The sequence below is a fragment of the Apostichopus japonicus genome, chromosome 9 (genome assembly GCF_037975245.1).
Source record: "Apostichopus japonicus isolate 1M-3 chromosome 9, ASM3797524v1, whole genome shotgun sequence".
Taxonomy (NCBI): domain Eukaryota; kingdom Metazoa; phylum Echinodermata; class Holothuroidea; order Aspidochirotida; family Stichopodidae; genus Apostichopus; species Apostichopus japonicus.
The window spans coordinates 5078148-5101363 of record NC_092569.1 but is presented as its reverse complement, the minus strand read 5'-3'; the positions used below and the strand labels follow the sequence as shown (position 1 = coordinate 5101363).

Genomic DNA, 23216 nt, shown 5'->3' with positions numbered 1-23216 from the left:
GTAGAATATTGAACAAGAATTCATTGAATGTATTTGCTTGACAAACAAATCAAACCAAGATACAATTCAAAAATGGTCTCAAAGTTGAATGAGCTGGGAATGAACAATTCCACTGTCCTGTACAATTTTGTCCCCCAGACTTGTTTATCTATTTATAAGCATTTAATAATCACATGTAACATGCACATTATAAAAGTCTAAACTTTTTCTAACTAATGTGTTCCTCTTCAAAATGAAATTGGGGCCTACGCAAGCTGATGAATTGCATCGTTTGTTACAGAACCGAATAAAATCAAAACATTAACATAATTTTACATACAATCCCTTGTTATTAAAAAAAATATTTTTGGACCCTTTTCTAAATAAATCAACTGTAGAAATGGATGAAAATGGTCCACAATGGCTTAGCTTGAGAATGAGTAAATATATCAAATATTGAAAGCCCTATTTTCTTAAATTGACTAAATTTTGTAATAACAGGCTTCTCCCCCTTACATTTAAGTGTATATATATATATGTACTGTATCATGGTGAATGAAATATAAGATTTAATTCACAGTACTGTTGATCATATCATTTAACATAAAGAGTAATTTTTGGCAGAATTAAATGGTAAAGATTTCAATAAATGTTATGTAAATGAAAACAAGTTTTAAGCTTTTCTCTGGAAGTTTCTTAACACTCAAGACTTATAAATACAGAAAAATCATAAATTTAGGCATCACAAAACTTTGACAAAATACTGCACACTGAAAGGTATACTTAAAGATAAAACTATTGCTTACAAAATAAGATACCAATTTGTTATATACTTTCAAGATTATATGTGCAAGTATGGGCAAGTATGAGCAAACCTGTTAAAATAACCATCCTTATGAAGATTTATTTTCAACTGATAAGAGAAATAGTACACTACACAGCCCGGATATATTTCCCCCGTTTCCTATATTTTCTGAGGCTTCTTCATTCAAGTAGACTCATTTTGTATCGAATGCAAACATGAAACAAACGTGGAGTGATGTTGGCCAAACACAATGACAGACAATGCAATGTTTTGTTTTCTTTACAAGATTGTTTCTTATTTTGCTGTACTATAATACTATCTCCTAATAAAAGTTTCAGAATCTCTTCACCATCATCTGGATCAAGTAATCGTTGAGTCAACCCACATAAAATAATCAAATAGCTGTCAAATTATTTATACTGTAGCTTCCAAAAGGCTTATGCTTAACAGCAATCTAAGCTGACTTACCACAATGCACGGAACGGATACCGTTCGGATTGTTCTCAAACGGGAATGACATATAAAAGTAAATAAAACTGTATATCTAACTCTGAGATCATAAAGAAAATTTGAAAAGGACAATGACTGTTTTTGTTAGTTTTAAAAATAGGCTACATCTCTGGAATCCCTCTTACAAGGCACACTAATAATGATGTCCACTCATAAGGCAGGTCTTATTTTATAATCCATCATTTTTTTTTTAATTCTAACAACTCGACCACATTCCTTTTTCAATTCTAACAACTAGACCACAAATGTTCCCTCAATTGCAGATGACCAACAGAACACCCTTCGATGACAGTCAACAGTAAAGTAAAATTTATTGATATTCATCATAAAATGACAATATAATAAAATGGACTACAGCATCTCAAAAATAGGTTAAAAAAAAGCTATCTATGTATCATACAATTCACAGTCTTAATACTTCTAGGTAAAAATGGTCGCCTAAACTGTTCTGTCCGCATACGTGGGATCCTGTAATTTCTACGTGGTTTCATGTATAAATCAAAGAGAGGGTGATTGGAATCCTCGACTATAGAAGAAGCACACTGACATATTATACAAGTATTTGTTCTTGACAAATTAGTAATGCATTGTGAGCATGTTTTTCTTTACCAATGAGCTTTGTGTTGCATTTGAAACTGAGCACAATGGTCTGTGTGTTAGACTACAAGGTCCAGTCATTTTAATTGATGAGCCTAAAATATTCATTTAAAGGGTCATTTTTCAAAACTTAAAAATTGATATGGAAATAAAATATTGGACTGAAAGCATTATTTATTAACAATCTACAACATATCAAAACTTAACTTGTGTCTAAAGTCAACATTTAAAGTGAAAACAAAAGTTTTTTGGTTTTGCAGCTCCAACCAATAGAGGGTACCCAAACCCTTTTGCCAGTACATCCTAAATGTACCTCTAAACAACTTTGGTTTGGACACACTATTAAAAACTCCACCAAGCATAAGATGTTATTTAAATTACATCTTCTTAGCATTAGCAAAAATGTTTTACAGATGCATCACTTCTATATTGCTCTTTTGTACTTACATCAGCTTTAAACAAAGAAGTTGAAACTAGACAAACTTCTACTATATTAAACCCTGTCACTGTCATCACACATATTTCTTTTGACAAATAATATCTCCCAAAATTGCTTGCATGATGTGTGCATCGATCCCTGGTTGTTTTCGATTCACCGCTTCGACAATTCCGGGGTCTAAATTAACAAAAGAAATGCTTGTATGAGACCGGTAAGAAATATCAGTGTGAGGGTTATTGGTTGAACAATGGTAGCCCCTGCGCCTTCTGGTTCTGTAATGATAGGGAAATATAAATGAATTATTTTAGAGAGTTGACTTTGAAGTCACAGAAGAGGAAAGTAATTGGCCAAAATCTGCTCTACAATTTATACAATGGCTTGTGTACATATATTTCTGACATTTGGAACCTTAGCAGGATATGCTGTCAGTTTACCCTATCAAGAAAGAATCCTGCCAAGAACCAGAACATCAGGCCCTCTTTTAATGCAGAGTAGGCATTATTAGGAGTGTTAGCTCAGTGGTGAATGCCGGTGCCTTCCAATCATAAGGTCCCCGGTTCGAGTCACTCCAAGATTAATGTATGTCATCCAGTTACAGAGTTGTTGACAATTGACAATTCATAATCATGGACGAGAAATATGATGGTACGAGATTGATTTCGGTCAGCTTGCGGCTTTGATAAGCCAATGAGGCTTCTTAGCGAATTCCTGCTTGCAGGAGGATCTAAAATACATGCATACATACATAAACTAAAAGAATTGGAAGCTTCACAAGTGACTGTGACATTGCTGGCCACAAACACCAGTTAGTCCCAAATGGAATTTTTACACGAATCACTCCATAGTATGATCCCATAAGGGGTCACCACAAGGCATGTTAATCTATTTGGCCCACCATTGTCTCATGAGGAATAAATATTTAATGTATTCTACGTGAATTTTTCACTTTTGAAAAATGAGTGATTGTTGATTACTTGTCTTTACAAATGCTCTACCAACTGTTTGCTCAACTTTTGTAACTTTTTACAGGATGAGGGAGAAGGGGGGGGGCGGGTGAAAATCTGCATAAAGCAAATCAATTTCAAAGGAAATGGCATATAAGCATCACATTCATAGTACACAGATGAAAGAACAGTAAATAAACCCTGAATTAAACATTGGCTACTATTACCATAGGCTTAGGAGGCGGGGCTGCAGCCCCCCCAACCAAACTTTTTGTGAAAATTCGGGCAATATGCTGAGAATTTTTTGGGCACCTACTGAAAGAAAAATAATTTGCAATGTGTTTTTCAATGGTTAAACTTATGTTATTATCATTATTATTGTAACGACTTGCCCAATAATTATAACCAATGTGGACGGGTAATAACACGAAAAATGATTGTATGATATTGGCATGTGATGTAATAGCCGATGAATGCCTATATGATGTGCACATTAACATGTTGAACGTTCGCAGAGCGCGCTAACAATTTTGGTTATATTTTTCAGGCAAGTCCTTACAGCCCCTCCAAATCATATAAGGCTCCTAAGCCTATGACTATTACCATCTACAAAGAGCTCTCTTTCTCTTACCATTTACAATAAAGGTGGTTTCCATGCCTCCCAGAATATGATCATTTACATGACAATGGAGTAACCATTCCCCGGGATTATCTGCAATCATTCTCACTGCAGCTGTAACTCCTGCATTGGAGATGAAAAAAGTTACAAAAGATGAAGAAATAAATAAAGCATCGAAAGATGCAAACTAGGAGAGACCCAAAGAAATATGTGCATTTTCTTCTTATTCAAACATAAAACAATTTTTAAGCAAGTTTCAACATAAATCTGTTGTGCATGCTACACAGGGATTTCTGTTTTACAACAACTTAATAAGACAGTAAGGAATGCTCCTTTAAGGTAAAATGGATGAAAAAATCAGCAAAGAGGATAATTACCTTATCCACTGCTAGCTCATAGCAAATAGATATAAGGCCATTAAGACTTATAATTTAATCGTATCATGCTGCTCTCAACCTGTGCGATATCAACTACCTGAAGTCATCAATGGACTTGTTCTAGTAACCAGAAAGTTCCTAAAAGTGGCCCAAACTACCACAAGGAAAAAAGCATTGAGTTTCCAAAGTTCAAGTACAGTTGAAATAAAACTACATGAAAACGTCTTCATGTTGTATAGATTTTGGATGATATTGAGGTGCAGCATTTCTAAAATGTGCACAAAGTCATGTTACTTTTAACACAAAATTAAAAAGGGGATGAGGAGCATAATTCAAATTGCATGTGAGACAATTTTCCAGTACACCAAACTAGGATCAACAGTGTGAGAACACAAATTTATCAAATTTCAACTAAATTTGGCAACAGCTCTATTAAAGAGAAGCATCCATTTTCTTCTTTTCTGAATGTTTAGTTTTATGGTTTCAGCAACTTCCATTGACGTCTATACACTATAAATCACAGGTCTATTATAATGTAAACCACCGTTAATACCAGAAAAGTTTTCACACAAGGACAACACAAAGAGCAACACAAACACAAAGAACTTGCAGCCAGAAAGCATTGCAATAACTTAATAAAAAATAAAAAAGACTGATGGCTAATTCAAATTAAAGTATTGCTTTGTCTGCATCACTCTCCCTATATCTGTAGCACATCTTCAACAGCGTGCCAGAAGACATGCTGGATTTGGTTCTCAATGGAATATTTTCTAGCCCTTAACAATGTGACTTGAAAATGCTTCAATTACTCCACAAAAAAAGAAAAAACAAGGCAGAGAAAAACAAAAACAGGGGGGGATAACAAGTCTTCTGTATAAGATCAAACGAGGGGGGCTAAACAAGTCACTTATTTGAATTATTATTTTATACAAAATGACAGCTGATGTTTTTTGTACAACAAAGGTCAAGGTTTGGAACCTTAGTTGATGATAGCTCTGTGTTTTGAAATTGACTCTAATTGTGTCATAAATTTAATTGTGGGGCTTTCAGCTAATTGACGAGACTCGGATAGGCATTGAGCATAGCTTTACACAACAGCATTTAGCTCCTACCTTAAAAGCTCGGTGAAGGGCAAACTCTTGTTTTTCATCATTTTCAAATTTTGCAAGAGGTTATGCTGATAGCTCAAATCAAGTTTATTTGGTCACCGTTAGTGCTCTGTGATCTAATCAGGACAGAGGCTTTATCAGTTTATCTCTGTTTGCTTTTATGGTGTTTTTTTTACGCTTTTGTTGATTCTTTGCCGGAGACAGAAGGAATCTATGAGTTGGTGATGGCATGTGTGTATTGGTGGATGCATGTGTGGATATGACACTTGCTTGTAAACACCATAACTCATAAAGTTCATGGAGTACAAGAACCCTGTTGTTTTCTGTGAAGTTCACTTGTCATTTGGTGTCAACAGAGGTCAAAGTCTGAAAACTTTGTAAAAAACTCACAACTGATGACTTTGGCAGTAAGTTGTGAAAATACTTAAAGGCATTGAAGACTCGCCCCAAACCGCCTGCCGCGCTCTGAAAAAGTTAACTTTCCGTTGCTTGCAAGTGAAGTTTTCTTCTTGTCCCTACAAAATGCAGACAGTAATGAAACGTGATACCTTGTTATCTTTTATCTAGACCTGATATGTCCATCGCTGCTATGTACACTGTGCTATGGGTATTGACCATAGCTGTATGTATTGACTGTACACTAGTGTCTAATTACCGACGGTAGCAAGCTGTGTGTGTATTTTCTGGGATCGATGGTGGTGTCTAACACTTCTGTTACACCTCATTCGAAACTAGGTCAGATTACCGGCATGAGATGTTTCTTTGTGCTCGAGTCTTCACACCCTTTAAGTGTATAAATAATGTTATGTAACTCTCATTCATTTAAATCTTCACATAATGTGGATCAAAGTCATTATGAATCTGTGGTATCTCATGTTGCTACTGTCTGTGATAAAAAAAAAATTACTTCTGAACCCAAAGAAATCTAAAGAGATGATTTTTGAAAATTCCAATATTAAACACGAGAGCCTACTCAACTGCCAAAGCAAGGAAAGCTGTGATACGGGGTGTCGAAGTTGACCGTACTGAACAAACAATGTATTAATGGGGGGTGTGTATGGACAATAAGCTTAATTTTTACTTGTCATATTTCCAGAATTTTAAAGAGGGTTTATTATATCATTTCTGCTTTATTTTGTATTGTGCCATATTTTAAGTTAGATGTAAGAATGGAAGTTTTTAATACCTATATTTTATCTCATATTATATACGCTGTTCCTTCCTGGTACCATTTTTTACTTGTAAAGGATCAGAAAAGAATTAGAGCCTCCTTGTTTTACTGTGCCAAAATTTGTAGACTAGATTTTAACACCCTTATTAACCGAGTCAACAATGCAGCCATGAGAGATTTTAAAAGGCTTTCTCATAAAATTCATGAACACTTCTCTGGTTCTCATTTAATTCTTGAACAAATTTATCTCACTTACTCTATCCATAAGTCAGTGGAATTAAGAGCAAATTATATGGCAAGTAATCACAGATGCAATTAAATCCACAATCTATGAAAATGCCAACTTTCTTAGCTATAAGCAACCACATATCTGGAAAAATCAAAATAACATATGAGGATGGGGCTTTACATTTTACCCCCAATACTCTCCAGAGCTCAACCCCCACTCCCCCTCACCCCACCGCCTACCTTCAGGGACCCCTTTCTCCCAAAATTACAGATTACACCTACTACTGGTATTAGCCACAATCCCATTTTTTACTGTAACTAACTCATATCGAAAAAATTATATATAAACATGCTAACTGTGTCACAGGAAAAATCCTTATGTAAAGACAACAGACATTGTATCCGTGTATCGCATGCATACCTGGTCCCAATTCGTAAACGTCAGCGACGTGTTGTCTCTCGTGACGGTAGAGGATGGTCTGTCCGTGGAAGTGAACGGTATGCAGATCGACTTCATCACCCAGTCCCATCAGGTACCACTCCGTCGACTGGTTAAACGACACTTGTAAACCTTTAAGGTTGTTATAGAGCAACCCATTTATTCCTGAGCGAATCAAAGGGATAGATACAAGAATTACAATCAACTTTCTGAAATAAAAAATGACACATTTGTAGAAATACATATTTTTATACTTATACAAATATCTATGAGACTATATGAGACTATCTATGAGACTGGTTAAAGGACACTTGTAAACCTTTAAGGTTGTTATAAAGCAACCCATTTATTCCTGAGCGAATCAAAGGGATAGATACAAGAATTTATATTTCTCCTTTTGAAATAAGAAATGACACATTTGGAGAAATACTTATTACATAACACATATCAAATATCTATGAGACAAAACAATATCTGCCGTCATGCAGGCTCAGGGTTTTGATTCTAAGTTTTGTGAACTTCCTGTAGCTTTTCTTTATTTTGATGAAAACACATAAAAATAACAAGGTCGCATTTTAACCACATTTCAGAATTTCAAAATCAGCTTTGAATATTGTCCTGCAGATGGGTAGTCGCTAAAAATCAATTTTGCATTTCCTTGTAACTGAATACCTCTAAATAGGTAAAATAATCAATTTGGTATCACCCTACATCACTTTGGATAAACTGAAATAAAACAACAATAATGGTATGATCCGCCCAGAGGGGGAGGTTTACTGGCATCCTAATCACCAAAACCTACACATCTCCCCTAGAGTTTACAAAATTGATCATTGTTTCCTATTTAAGTACATTTTTTCAGAAAACCAAACAGTAAGGCCCCTTGGTTGTCCGAGACATAAACCAGACAAATTTGCACTGAATATTAAAGGTATACTTTGATACTGCTTTCACTACGTCCGTTGCTTAATAGTTTGAAAAACTGTTAGCAAACTGCTTATCCACTAGAGATAAATAGTTTGATCTAAGAAGCTGGTTCAAAGCCTGACTCCATCTCAGGAGTTTATCTTGGTTACCTTCCTATGTAGAGACAGTGGTAGGATTGAAGATACTCAGTCCTAGTGAGAGTAGACTAGTTTTAATCTTACCATGCATCAGGTTACCCTCCTGAAATTCAGGATCACCTTTGTCCACCTCATTTGGCTTTCCAGCGAGAGTTTGGATGTTATCGTCGAGGTACCAGCTTTTGTTCTCGTCAAACACCATGAAGAATAAGAACAGCTCCTTAGCCACGTCTTTCCTTATTCCGTCGTCCAGGATGCCCTCTCTGCAGACCACGAGTGGACCCACAAGCCCCGTGGCAGCGTCCCGTGCCAGATCGACCAAAGACATGTATAGAAATGGGGCACAAGCAGCCTCCATATCAGACGGTCCTTCGGTAGCCACAAAATCGAACGTGAACGTACCGTCGGGTGCGACACCATTCTTTTCGACACCTTCGTCAAAGTTGACCCACTGCACTCCGTGAATGTAGAACCCATAGGAGCGGCTTGCCATATTCTTGAAAACCACCTGGAAGCTATCTCCGACCTCTACATGGATGGGGTGTCCCAGGATTCCCCAGCTCTCCTCTCTGGTAACTTGCTGTGAGAAGGAACTGTCCTCAAACCTTCTGTAAACAGCCTTCTTGTAGGTGGAGCCGAGCAGATGGTCATCTCGCCGGACGAAGACATTTCCAGGGCTACGGCAGAGAGAAAAGTTTAGTTAATAGATCACATTTATCGAGCGGACTGTCTAGAGCAGGGGTGGGCAATCTACGGCCCGCGGGCCACATGCGGCCCGCCAGTGATTTTTTTGCAGCCCCTGAGCTGTCTCAAGAAAATGAAAAAAAAATCAATATATTTTACATCATAAAAAAAAAACGAGCTAGCTGCTTAGAATTTATCGCCCTACGATGCTGTCAGGTAGGCCTATTATCCCCATTAATTATCAACTGTACGGTATCGTACCGTATTGACATTTTGTTTTTGTGAATATAGATTAAGTACACACACCTGTTGCTTGAAAGTCCTCGGAATCAAAAGTTTGAAATCAACAGCAGGTCAATGGTTAGGTGCGGTCCAGTCAATTTTCACCCCTTATATCTGGCCCATTCATTCAAAAAGGTTGCCCACCCCTGGTCTAGAGTGACTCCCTGCCACACCTTATATGAGAACAGAACATTCAACACCTTACAACATTTTGAATTCCTGACTTTAATCCTACTGACTTCATGTTGTATGCACTAATGTATAAGCACCTACACATCAAGAGGTCTGTGCTTTATACATTGAGATCTATATATAATTCATTATGATTCTCTCGGTGGTAAAACCTAGGTGTCTCATTAAGTTTGATCTAATGCAATTTTGGTTTGCTTGTGACACTTCTGAGTAGGTTTAGTGAAATTGCTGACCAAACACAAAATGCTAATTTTATGTTATAAATCCACAATTTTCATCAATAACTATACTTGGAATATCATTTCAGTTTGATGTTGTTTCTTTATTGTTTGATCCTAATGAAAAGTACCATATTCAAATACATCTCTGGATTATGCAATCTTTAACCAGGTTGTTGGATCACCCATCCCAACCCCTCACCTCCACATATGGCAAGTCAACAGTGGCAATGCAAATCCCATTTTGGCTTTACCATGTACTTGATTGTGCAACTTGTGTATTGACAACAACCCAAGATCACCATTCCATTTTGAAATTAACCAGTCAGGAATATACACCATGGTTCAGAATCTCAACCAGTTTCCGGATTGTTGTCCTCTGGCGGGCACTTCCCCCCCCCCCCCTGCGACCTTCACTTCAGTCCTCTAGTACAATCCTGACAAAATTACACATTACCTGTCTTCATCGTCTAACGACTGGCTCCTGACCGGGTCATATCTTACAGGAGCATAGTTCCAGTCCATCTCTACAGCAGCAAAGTAGAACACCTCTCCAACGGGTGTATCAATAGGTGTGTAGGTACCGCAGCTCTGGTCTACAGTAATGGCAGCTTGGGTGCCACCCTCAAAATGAGTGGCTACATAACAGGTCACAGACCACTTTCCTGCAAGAATGGTGTGTAACGACATAAAACAGTTAAAAGGGCTCAGACTTATCCATGACTGTTATGACAATTTCCCCCGACATCGTCATGCTATGTAACCAGCGGCTGCATGATACTTACCTGCTGTATGGCTAATGTGGGCACCTGACTGTACATTATAATATTATATAGCAATGAGTGATTCTGTCACAAACACATTTCAGACTGCCATGCAGTCACCCTGTGCATGACTTTTAATGGTGAATTTAGGGCAGAAATTGAGCCTTGATGTGTCACAGTCCAAGGTAGCTTTCATGCATTGTATTTAAGGGTGGAGGGTTGGGGAGTGGGATAGGTTTGGTGGGCCAGGGGAGGGTTGGGTATAGTGGGATAAGTTTGGTGGGCCATGGCTAAGTTCTCATGGAAGCTCCTTGCTCACAGCCCAGAGTTGGCAGACAGCTACTTTTACTAGAGTAGCACCTATGTTTCAGCCTTCTAAGAATTTTCCATTTTCCTTCAATTACCAATGATTGCAGGGTTTCTACATGTACATCACAGATATGAAGCATGTTACAAGAACTCAGTTTCAATACCAGTCATTTGCTCTCAATTTTCTCTAATTACTAATCAATTTCAATTCCTTCCTACCGGGGGTAATTTCATCGATAGAGAAAGACTGTGCGGTCCCTGGATAGAGAGGCACCAGATCCCGACGCAGACCGTTGGACACGAGGGACTGTTGTTCGAAGACCGCCATGTGCATGTCGCTCTCTTTGCCGAAGGATGCAAGATGCCAAGAGACCCTGTCTCCCACACAGACGTCTAATCCAGGCAGGTTGGAGTAGAGATAACCATTGATACCTGTCCAGGAAATTCAAATACATATTATGCTAGAGAGTCTAATGCAGAGTCTCTTATGTTATATCCTAGATCATGCTGGCAGGGGCGTTGCCAGAAATGTCAAAGTAGTACAGACGACTATCTGAGCGGAGCGCCACCATCAGTTGGCGCGGAGTATACAAGAAAATTGTTGGCTTTACAACCCCCCCAGAAAACAGCCCTTCCCGAGTGTGCATTCTGCATGGTTCCCTGGCCTCTTGCTAACTTGAGAAACCTCATTCAATATCACTTTTAAACCCCAAAAACAAACGAGTTAAAATATTAATATAGAATTATGGGCGTTTTTAAAAAAAAGATAACTTGGCCAAAAAAAGTGAAGGCCCGGGCCCGGGCCTACAGTACTACATACTGGCTACGCCCCTGGCTGGAACAAAACAGAAACAATGACAGATAGGTTATGCGTTGAAACTTTTACGTCAAACTTTTCTTGATCCAAATTTCTTCCTTATACATACATGTGCAATTGACTCCAGCGACAGGACACAAGGCAACTTATACAGGAAGTGACATGGATATGAGACAGACAGGATCTTATTTCTATACTGAAACTATCAAGTATCAAGTCAATCATGTCCTTCAAGTTTCAAGTATCAAGCCTATCACATCTATCAAGTCTTTTTTTTATGTTACTAATATGTAACCTGATATGTAACATTATAGAAACTCACATCATGTACGGGTATATACAATGACAATGTACAGGGTATCATAAACAGGGTATCATTTTACTATCTGTTATCGCACCGCAAAATGCTTTATAGCAAAATGTTCATGTTGCTATACAAGTTCGATGATGTAGCGCTGTTTTTTTGTTTTGTTTTTTACACAGGGAATGATAGTATTTTTATAAGAGACAAAGTTTTGGAGCATTCCAAACTGCTATTTAAACTCTGAACAGTCAGAAATATAATGCGATACTAAAATAAGTGAAGTGGAAATAAAGTTTTCAATTTAGTTTTCAATTTAAATTTTCAAGTCTGGTTCACGTCTCATCTGGCAAGTGGTCCCAACTTTGTTCAATCTGTGAAATGTATTTGCTTAGAGTTGATAACATATTAAAGGCAAACTGCCTTCAGAGGGAAGAAAACCGTTCACAAATACAGTTTTTGATGAAAGTTTTTATGAAACAATATCTACATATTTATGAATGAAGGGAAAGAATCACTTATGCTGCATTTCCTCAATCACCAAAGGCTGGTTAATACAAAGTATACCTGATGCTAGCGGATTTTGTACTAATGTTCTGATTAATACAAAGTATACTAGATGCTTGCAGATTTTGTACTAATGTTCTGATGCATCTTTAGTATAAGACCGGAAGTCATGGTGAACAAAGTCAGGAACCAAACGAAAATTTAGACCACTCTAAAGTGGGTCTTTCATAGGCCATCTAGGTTTTGCTGTAATGTTACGAGTGCTGATTAGCTATGTGTGGTACAATATATATCAATGGTATGTAATTTGTGTACGTACCTCTCATATTATTAGATTCTATGAAGTCACCATCAGTTTGGTCGACCTCACTTGGATTATCAATGTAGTTCATAATATTGTGGTCTAAATAATGACTCCAGTTCTCATCCATATTCATAAACAGCAGGAAAAACTCGGCATCAGCACCTCTCTACCCGAATAAAACAAGAAATAACTTAGGTTATATCTGTTACTTCTTCTGAAAAGTCGACACATGCACTTATTTGTCAAAAATCAAAGTTGTTTTTCAAGTCTTTGTAACGGATAATTCGTCAAAGGGCTACTATCTCATTGTATAAAACGGTACTGAAATGCAATCTGCACTCAGAAAGATTGTTTCTGCCACATATATCGAACGAGACTTACATGTTATTCATTTGAAGGTAATTATCCTCATAATCTTTCAAGTCTACAAACTTTTCCTATTTGGTCCTCCACATGCTTATATCCTACACTAAAACCCCTTTAACACAATTGATATAAAAGCACATATGTCATTGAGCAAAAAGTTTTCATCAATGCCAAAGTTATTGTCTTTTGAAAAATGTTTGATTTATAATAGCATATTCCAGTAGAACACAATTTTGTGTAGTTCCTGATTAGTGCCTTGACCTGTAATACTGACTGCAGCAATTAACAACAGCTGAATCACTCGATAACTCAGATAACTACAACTATCTATATAACTACAGCTATGCAGAAAACTATAAAGTCTTTTAGGACCTGAACATCTCATGTGTATTAAACAAAGGTCCCATGGTAGGTGTGAGTTCATTGATGATTTTGTACACATATAGTATCACACACAGTAAGAAGTAGGTGCTATAGTAACAACCCAGTCTTTACTTCAATACAGATTGTTGAAGCCATTTAGGGAAGGCTCGCAAATTTAACCAACGATCAATCGCCGGCCCAGCCAGCAGCACACCACAGCTCAATATGCAACCTGCATATCGCTCACGCTTAAGTATGCTAAAGTAATGAACATACAGTTCCCAACAGAGAAGCGCTGCTATTGTTTGTAAACAAAAGCTGCACTTGGCATTTCCTGGGCTGTGGTTTTCATGTAACAATAGCACTCTGACCACAGTAGCAGGAGATTTATTTCAAGAATGAGTTGAAATCATGACACACCGTTTTCGCATTGAATGTGTCAAAATACTTTGACTTCTTTTCCTGTTCCATTATGAAACTCATTCACACTAACACTGATCCATCTGTTTTTTCCTTAGTTTCCAACGAAACATTTTTATCTTCTAGATGATGTTTTTGAAGTAGGAAATAGTTATACCGCGTGTTGTGTATTTTTAATTGATTGTGTAAGACTTATTTGCAAATATACGACAAAAACCAAGAACCCATCAACTGATATAGAAAGCACTAATTTGCTTTCGCCGAAGTTGCCCTTTAATTTAATCATGTATTTTTTCGTGTTTTGATAACATCACCACTGAAAACGAAAATATAATACCGGTGAAAAGTACTCAAAGTTAAAACCTTCAATCGATCGCCACAGCAACAGTGTACGTAAAATACTACATTTCCTCTTCGAGACTATACCACATACCTTCTAAACAACTGCTAACAACTAAACAACTTTTAGGGGCTTAATTTGTGGTCTCATAGTCAGTGCATACAACTGTCCACAGATTCTTGGAAGCCAGGAAATGTGTGTGTTCAAGCATGACTCATTACCAGCTAGTTGCTATGTCAATACATTAGGTAGCAACGGCTGGGCCGGCGATGATCGTCGGTTAAATTTGCGAGCCTTCCATTACCTTTTGACTGGGTGAACAGTAAATCAACAAAAGAAAAGGTTAAACTATGTCACACCCTAGTTTATAAAGATCATTTCTAACACGGGTTCTTTCTTAGGAACACCGGGTACACGTAAAGGCAAATGCCACGAGTATACCTCCATATTTCCATCTAGTGATCCATCCTTACAGACCAGAATTGGTCCAATCAGGCCAGAGTATGCATCCCTGACAGGGTCAACCTGTGATTGATACATCCAGGTGGCACAATCGCCATCTAGATCCGTTGGGGTCATGTACTCAGGGATTAGCCATGTATAGGTGTAGGTTGATCCTGGAGTCACCATATCATCATCATGCTCTAAGTAGAACAAGAAAGTCAAAGTCGTGTTTACAAGATAAATATTGGTGAAATCTTTCAAAGCCCAGCCCACTCATGAATATCAATTAGATCAAATTTAAATAGTGCAAGCATATGTACCACCTTGAACTTATTCCATCACAGCAAGTTTGGTCAATATCGGGTGTACGGTTGCAGAGATATTGAAGTTTGACGGATTTGACATTATGCCCCGTCTGCTCATTAATATTCATGAAATTAGCATCAACAACAGTAGGGACCATGTACTCCCCCATGGGGGATCTATATACCAAGTATGAGCTTCATCAAAGTTCAATGTCTTGAGATATTGTGTATTACAAGGAAGTGTCACAAATGGACAGACAGACAGACACACACACACACAAGCGTGACTGCATAGATTCCATTTGCCTCTGGCAAGGAATCACAAAGGAGAATATTTTGAGATAAGAAATTTGCCTCGACTGGAAGCCTTCCTGGGTATTTTAAAGGGATGTTCCCAGATGGTGAAAGTGATTGCTTGAAAAAAAATTGCTGAAATGTTTTCCTCATACTATTTTGTAAGGTAAAGAATACGATGCTTGTAATAATTTGGTAATATTTTGTGAATGCAGATGTGGCAACGACAGGGTAAAGAATGTTGTTCAGATTGCAATCCTAATAAAAATGTCCTTCTTCAGAAGATATAATTTAATGAACTTTGTTCTCTGCAGCAAAACAACAACATGCCACTTGTACTCCATTGGACAATTATATTTTTGGATGAACTTCAACCTCTACAAAACATATTTGGCTTCACAAAGTTCTCATCACAGACTACCAAATGCTTAGAAGAAATCTTGCCAAGTTTTTTTTCTTTAAGAGATATCATGCTGTTCCCAATGTTTGACATTCTGACATCTGCTAACACAGGTGACCTTTGCATGACCTCCACTAAGATATGATATACAAGAATTTGCCATCTGTCTAGGATTTTCATGTACTGGTTGCATATAAGCTTTCTTCCACTTTGTCCTACTTGAAAATATTGTGCACACTTTTAAAATTTTGCACTGTGTAGTTTGTTGACCTCAACGTCTGATCTCCACAAAATTCAAAGGGCTCAATATGATGCTCCTCAACTGCTTTGTCTTTTCTATTAAACTGGACAACAAACTTTCCCCGAGTATTCCTCAGCTTCCACAAATCCACCAGCTGTTTCCATCACTGGTTGGCTATATGACTCACCAGTAGATCCGTCGTTGTAAAGAGCGCCCTCGTTGGACTTGTTGTAATACACGCCTTGTGCGTGAATGCTATAGTTTCGACTTGCTTTATTCTTGAAGACGACCTCTATGGTATCGCCCACTTCTGCCCTAATCACCGGTCCAAGGAAACCAAGGTGTTCCTCTTCGGCAGTCCTCTCTTTTTGCACAGTAAAATTACTGTCTTCAAATTCTCTGTACAGAGCTTTGAGATACACCCCACCTATACGGTTTCCGGTCTTGGAGAAGTACGTCGACTCCGGTCTGTGGTGACATAAAAAGGAAAACGATGACTGAAAATTGATGTCTAAACTCATGATTTGTGGGAATTTTTGTGAGAACAGTGTCCCAAACTAACTAGAAATTGACCAAAATTATTATATCAAGCTGTTTAATAAATGACTCCACCAACAATGCATTTCCTGAGTTATGGTGAAAATAAGGGGAATACAAATGAGAACTGATATCTTATTATCATTTATGGGTATGCATAATGAACATCAGAAATTAGTAAATTTTAGACCCTGGTGGCAAGTGAACCCAAGTCGGTTAGACAGAACAAGAGCAACTGGATAAAATCATCCCTCCACATCTTTATATATATATATATATATATATATATATATATATATATACATATATATATATATTTATATATTTATATATATATATATATATATATATATATATATATATATATATATATATATATATATATATATATATATATATATATATATATATTAATACTATTTTGTGTGTTTTATTAAGTGAACAATTTGCCAACTTCTCCAAAGTGTGGTCTTTAGTCGTTGCTGTATTGTACCAAACTTTGCAAACTCCACAAGACTGGGTAGGCCCACTGCAGTTCGAGACAAATCAATGCTATGTTTGCAAACATTTTGAGACTTTCACAGTATAAAACTACAAACATAAAAGTTGGTTTAACAAGTATGGAACACAGTTGTTCAATTCTGAGCTATGACATTTCAAAATGCATACACAAATTACTATTTGATTGAAGCAGGCATCAAAATGGGATTTTTAAAAAAAGGTCTTGTTGTATTTAAATATTATTTTCACCCTTTTTTATTTTGCTGGAGTATTGATAACGGGCATCTTTTTGACTATCCTAAGTCTGTTTGGTAAATTAAGCAAATATGACTTGAGTGGTATTTGCAATAGTGGAAGTCATTTCAGTGTTAATGATTTCACGTCATTGGAAATGCAAGACAGTAAATACTGCAACTTGCATTGTAATTTGAAACGATGGGTGACAGCAATGTTGAGCTGTTGGTCAGAATACCAGCATACCTTGCAGTTTTTCTCCAATCTATTCAAACTATCCAAAAGAGGGTGATCTGTCTTTACCATCTTTACTGAAATCCTCACTTGTGATTTTCATACTAAAAAAAAAAAACCCACAAACAATAACATTTGTAATTTAAGAGAAAAAAAAAACTTAACAAACTGCGTCATCTAATTAAGGATAAATCAACACAAAGACCACTACAGGAGAGTAAAGCTTTTCAATAACAAATTTTCAATAAAAGATATCACATGATCCCCTCCAGGGAAGAATGGAGGGTACATGCCAGCCCGAGTAGGATTTAACCAATCAATCAGTCATATCACATGCAGTTAGGTCAAAGATAATAAGATGGGGGTTTTCAATGAACAGCTTGGAATACTTTCCTTTTCCTTATTATTGTCATATTGGTACTGGAATATATCTGTAATGTCTAAAGTTTGAAACAAATGTTGCTCTTTTCTTGTATGCTCACTGCCACACTTGGTAAAGTAAATCATGGTTTCTTTCACTTTTTTACGGCAATATTAGAGACGGCTTCACATCTGTTGGGAACATCTTTGCGACTTAAAATATCCTCACCGAATTTCACAATTTATGATGATGAACTCACCTGGATTCGTCTGTTAAGGAATGTTCTCCATTCATACCAGTCGGAGCGTAGTCCCATTCCTGCTCCACGGCTGCTATGTAGTACCTCCGAGTGTCCCCCTCTAGGCCTTCGGGCTCCGATGGAGACTGCCCACAAGAATTCACGGTGTACAATGCTTGCATTCCAGCTATTACAAATGAAACCGACAATTGGAAGTAACGTACAGAAGACGTTTATATATGTATATTGGTTAAAACTGGATAACTAATTTCTGCACATGTACAATTTAATTACTGTTTATGGTCCTTTTCTTTATCCTTTAGCCAGCCTCTGCACAAAAGGAGAAAAAGTGACATGTATCCCATACGGACCTCTACCTAGTTCACAAGGACCAAGTATGGAACACACGCCACTCAGAGTGTAAGCTAACAGTGTGTCGTATCATGATGACTTATAAAAATCATCCAGTTTACTTGAACTTACCCCAAAAATGTGTCGTGACGTCAGATGTCAACATCCAGGTACCCTGGTTCCGAGCTGTCATGAAGGCGTTTAAGCTGATAGCTGGCGTGATTGAGATGGTCTTTTCTGTGTGGCCACGGAAATTCTGCAAGAAAACAAAATGAGAATTTTAATGTACATATCACATAGATATATGCTGGCAAATTAATTTGATTGTTCTGTGAATTTGCTGTATCACTGGTGAAAGATTAAAGATAATATTTGACCAAACAAAAACCCCAAGAAAGTTTGAAATTGGATCTTTCCCGTTAGTTAATAATCTCCCAGTCAGTTTTTCTGATGTTTATTTACTTACATAAATTTTGAAAGTTTGACAAAATTAGTATGGATGTTTTCTGTCAACAGCAACAGTGTGAATGATACCACCATGGAATTATTGATTAAGTTGATATTAATTTCTTGCGTGTCTTTGTAATTTACAAATCATTCATTCTTTATAGATGGAGATGAATGTTGTAACAAATATATGTAGTCTGATGACAGAGATGAATGTTGTAACAAATATATGTAGTCTGATGACAGAGATGAATGTTGTAACAAATATATGTAGTCTGATGACAGAGATGAATGTTGTAACAAATATATGTAGTCTGATGACAGAGATGAATGTTGTAACAAATATATGTAGTCTGATGACAGAGATGAATGTTGTAACAAATATATGTAGTCTGATGACAGAGATGAATGTTGTAACAAATATATGTAGTCTGATGACAGAGATGAATATTGTAACAAATATATGTAGTCTGATGACATATTGTAGGTACATTTTCTTTACAGATTTGTCAATTAGTGACACATTCCGAGCATATTTTAATGAAACATATGACAAAAGGTAGAGGGAAAATAATGTTCAACCAAGACTGTAATAAGAACCATAACGCCTTCGATGAACACTTTTTAGGAGATACAAGACACAGACGACTCAGATTGCTAGTTTAGATTAGTTTAGTAGAAAAAAAGGATCAGGAGGGACACTCAAGTCCCCATCAAGGACCCTATAGGAGGGAATAAAAACTGAAGACACAAACACTCAGGTCCGATTACAATGCTTAAAGTGCTTGTCCAAAGCATTCTTAAACCCATTGACACTACTTGCAAGTACAACTTTCTCAGGCAAACCGTTCCACTCATTCACAACCCTATTAGAAAAAAAGTTATGCCGAATATTAATCCTACTTTGTGACTTTTGGAGTTTAAGACAATGACCTCTGGTACAACTACTAGTAGCAAACATGGAAAAATCGGTAAAGGATAAATTGTCAAAACCATACACACCATAGTTATGCTAGATTAACAAGTTAAAGCATGATGATAAGCACCACAAGAAGTAAGCGAGGTTTAAAGACCTTTATCTAGGGATAGAATCAAGATATTGTGATGAGTGCTCAGGACGATATTTTAACGGTCGCCCGAGACGACCAAATGTCTCTTCGGACGACCAAAGTAAGCTTGGGAGGTCGTCTGTTGGTGAACATCATTTGCATTGCAACTATTAAAATACCCCCAAATAGGAAATATGATTGTTTTACCCTCCATCATTTCGCAGATACTAAAATAACACAAAAATAATGGTATAATCCACACGAGCAGGGGAGTCTTACGGGCCCAAAGTTTGTGTTTTTTTTTTTAAAACACATCTATATCTAGTATTCATGTATATCTACATAATGGTGTCTTTGTTGTTTTGTTTCATTTATTCAGCCAACCGGAGAAGTAACATCTGGTCGTCCAAGGAACCCATAAATAAAATCCTTCAAAATTTGCTCCATAACTACTAAAGTTTGTCTTCCCTTCAAAGAGTGTCAGTGTCTGCAATTTGGCATATGTATATCCATTTACTGTCGGAATTTCAAACCGAAAAAGTATTAAAGGTAACAAAAGAGATTTTCAATGCTGTTGATGACATAAATTCCAAAAATATCTGAACTGAAACCTTTGTAACACCTGTACGGCAGTTTCGAAACTGGTTGTGGGTGTTTTTGCAACACTGTATCCTAAAATGAAATGCATCAGTGGGTAAATGACAAAGTAGCAGCACAAGGTGTGTAGTGATTTCATCACCTTCTATAGGTTATGTCCTTTCATGACAAATATAGCTTCACTTTAATATCTTTGTTTACAAGATCAAAATTTATCAATGCAACAGCCTTACTTTCTGATGAGTAAGGTCTATAAAGCTGTTATATTAATTCAGCCAACAAGGTCATGTGCATCAAAGGAACACCTTTGAGCGGTTGGTTTAGGTTTATATTTCCCTTTGCATGGGGGAGTGGCACTATACTCGTTTAGCCTTGCAAAGTTCTTCTAGGCCACTTCCACTTCCTCGTTATTTACATTTATGTTAGTCACTATTTACTGTTAAAACCTCTACATTGAGGTGAAACAAATAAATGAAATGAACTGAAAATGTCAAATCTGATTTTTCGGTTTTGTTCTGCTTGCCTTATTTCCCTTAAATAGTTTGAATGTCAAACATAGAGTATAGTGTAGCTATAGGGAATCTATGAGGAAATATTATAAATATTATCATATTTATAAATATGTTTTAGCCAGTAACCTCCTCGATTAATACATGTTGAATTAAAACTAATTGGAAAAAAGTAGTAATTTCATCCCTACCAGGCTATTCCCATAGAATGTGATGGAATGAACATCAACTTCTGTCCCGGTACAGAATATGTTCCATTCAATACGATCTCCAGAGCACATATCCAACCCGGGTAGGTTTCCGTACATGTATCCATTAATGGAACGCATAAGATTACTCTCCAGAAAGTCACCATCCTCTAAACGAGAGAGAAGAAAAAATAGTTTGATATATATCAAAGGGCAGATGTCGAGACTCATGTCCAGTTTCCTGATTTATTATTGCGATGACACCTCAAAATATACATATTGTGTGACATACAATTTGACTTTTGTAAATTTGCCTTTTTGCACATGTATATTATTTAGCTGTCCTATATTTATTAAAATTTTTGGATTTTAATACATCATCAGGACTTTATTAGGCTAACTTTAAGAGTAGGCCTAAAGGTGAACAAAGTTTTGTATTTAAGAAGACAGTATTTATGAACACAAAAGTATTTATGAACACAGTATGCCTATATCTTTCTTTGGAAAGTGAACTAAATAAAATATCACCAGATTTTGGCACTTTCAATGAGAAAACCAGTTTGTAGGGGGATTGACAATTTGACATGGCATTCTACAAATTTATATATTCTAAACCTAATAGCAAGATTACTCCTACACCTGATAGGGTGGTATGAATTTAATACCCCCAAAGTCCCACCTATTATACTGCCAACCCCCACACCACCAAAAATTGCATTGCAATTTGTAACAGGGAATAATTTTTGTGTCCAAATTTGGTGTAGCAGCTTTGAAGGCACAGAAATTTTTCTCTTATAATGAACAACAACAAAACAACTACTACTGTTACTGCTACTACTAGTTGCTGTGCTAAAAAAAATACAATACAAGTTTGGACTTGTATTGCAATTTGACCATTTTTTGCATGGCACTTCATGATGCGATACTGGCTAAAACTATTCCCTATGGCTGTATAGCTTTGGAAATGAAACAATATAATAGTATACTAACTTTTCGGACAGAAAATGTTCTGCATCAAATTTAACTGGATTTATAATAACTCACTGAATATATGAGCTAAAATAGATCTCTATTACTTTAAACATTCATGTCAAAATATAGCCTAGCTCAATCTGCATGCAGCTTTGAAAGCTAGGCTAAATGGTCAGTATGTCTAAATCTTTGCGGAACTGGACATGTACGAGGTACACTGAACTTACCAAGATCTACGTCTTCAGGATTCCCAGTTACGAAGGTACGAACATTCTCTTCGATATAATGGCTGGAGTTTTCATCTATCACTGTCATCATGAGGAAGAAAACTCTGTCAACATCTCTTCTCGAGCCATCTGACCGGAGAAAACCTAAAGCAGAATTGCATGCTCGTAAAATTAATAACAGTTATGTGAAAGAAAGTAAAAGGGACATTTATCATACCTATTATTCATGTAGAAATCTCTGCTCTGGAAATGCTGCATCTGAAAGCCTGGACAATTATATGGTCACAAAATAATGGAATGTTGGGTTAATATATCCCATCATTGTCACTGTTTCTGAGTAGCTTCAAAAAGTATTGTACATCTGACTGCATGCATGACAACATTATTGTAGTGTTATTTGTCATTGCAGGAAACTACAACCAATACTTTTCAAATTGGGCATATTTTTCATTTTTTTTTGGGGGGGGGGGGGTGTGGAGTGGGGGTTATTCCCCTTTGACTGATAGCATATCTATCAAATTAACCTTTTTCTGGATTTCACTTTTGTAAAGTCACCAATGAAACCCTAGAAGTAAATGTCTTTCGTCAAATCTGATCCAATGGTGAAAAAACTAAGAGAATAACACACAGGGTCCCAAAATTTGCGGTGCCCTAGGCCATGGCCTACTTTAATTGCTCATGCCATTACCCAACACTGCAAATAGTTTGACCATTTGTGATCACTTTGAGCCTGTCTAGCATATATACATTCTGGGCGATACTCCGCGTAGAAATTTCGCTCTAGCAACCTATATGGCTGCATGAATCTAGACCAAAGGGAGCCAGTCCTACTTATGAACTTTTATGGCAGAATAAACCAAGCTTTTCACCCCATTAGGAGTCAGCAGGACAATATTAATTAGGCGACTGCAAATAATAAATTATTGAATTACGACCAAG

At 36.9% G+C, this 23216-nt stretch overlaps 1 protein-coding gene across 3 annotated transcripts in view; it reads right to left on the bottom strand.

Annotated features, from left to right (window-relative positions):
* Positions 1 to 334: 334 nt before the first annotated feature.
* LOC139974570 (hephaestin-like protein) overlaps positions 335 to 23216 on the bottom strand; it is a 43058-nt gene continuing 20176 nt past the window's right edge. For all 3 annotated transcript variants that reach the window (XM_071981809.1, XM_071981810.1, XM_071981811.1), the window contains 13 exons: positions 22278 to 22421; positions 21082 to 21248; positions 18421 to 18544; positions 17959 to 18124; positions 16020 to 16300; positions 14590 to 14792; positions 12675 to 12825; positions 10950 to 11162; positions 10115 to 10322; positions 8366 to 8958; positions 7200 to 7382; positions 3906 to 4016; positions 335 to 2602 (listed from right to left, as the gene is read on the bottom strand). In XM_071981809.1, the coding sequence (XP_071837910.1) occupies positions 2508 to 2602; positions 3906 to 4016; positions 7200 to 7382; positions 8366 to 8958; positions 10115 to 10322; positions 10950 to 11162; positions 12675 to 12825; positions 14590 to 14792; positions 16020 to 16300; positions 17959 to 18124; positions 18421 to 18544; positions 21082 to 21248; positions 22278 to 22421 (2639 nt within the window). In that variant the 3' untranslated portion in view covers positions 335 to 2507. The remainder of the gene's footprint in view (positions 2603 to 3905; positions 4017 to 7199; positions 7383 to 8365; positions 8959 to 10114; positions 10323 to 10949; positions 11163 to 12674; positions 12826 to 14589; positions 14793 to 16019; positions 16301 to 17958; positions 18125 to 18420; positions 18545 to 21081; positions 21249 to 22277; positions 22422 to 23216) is intronic.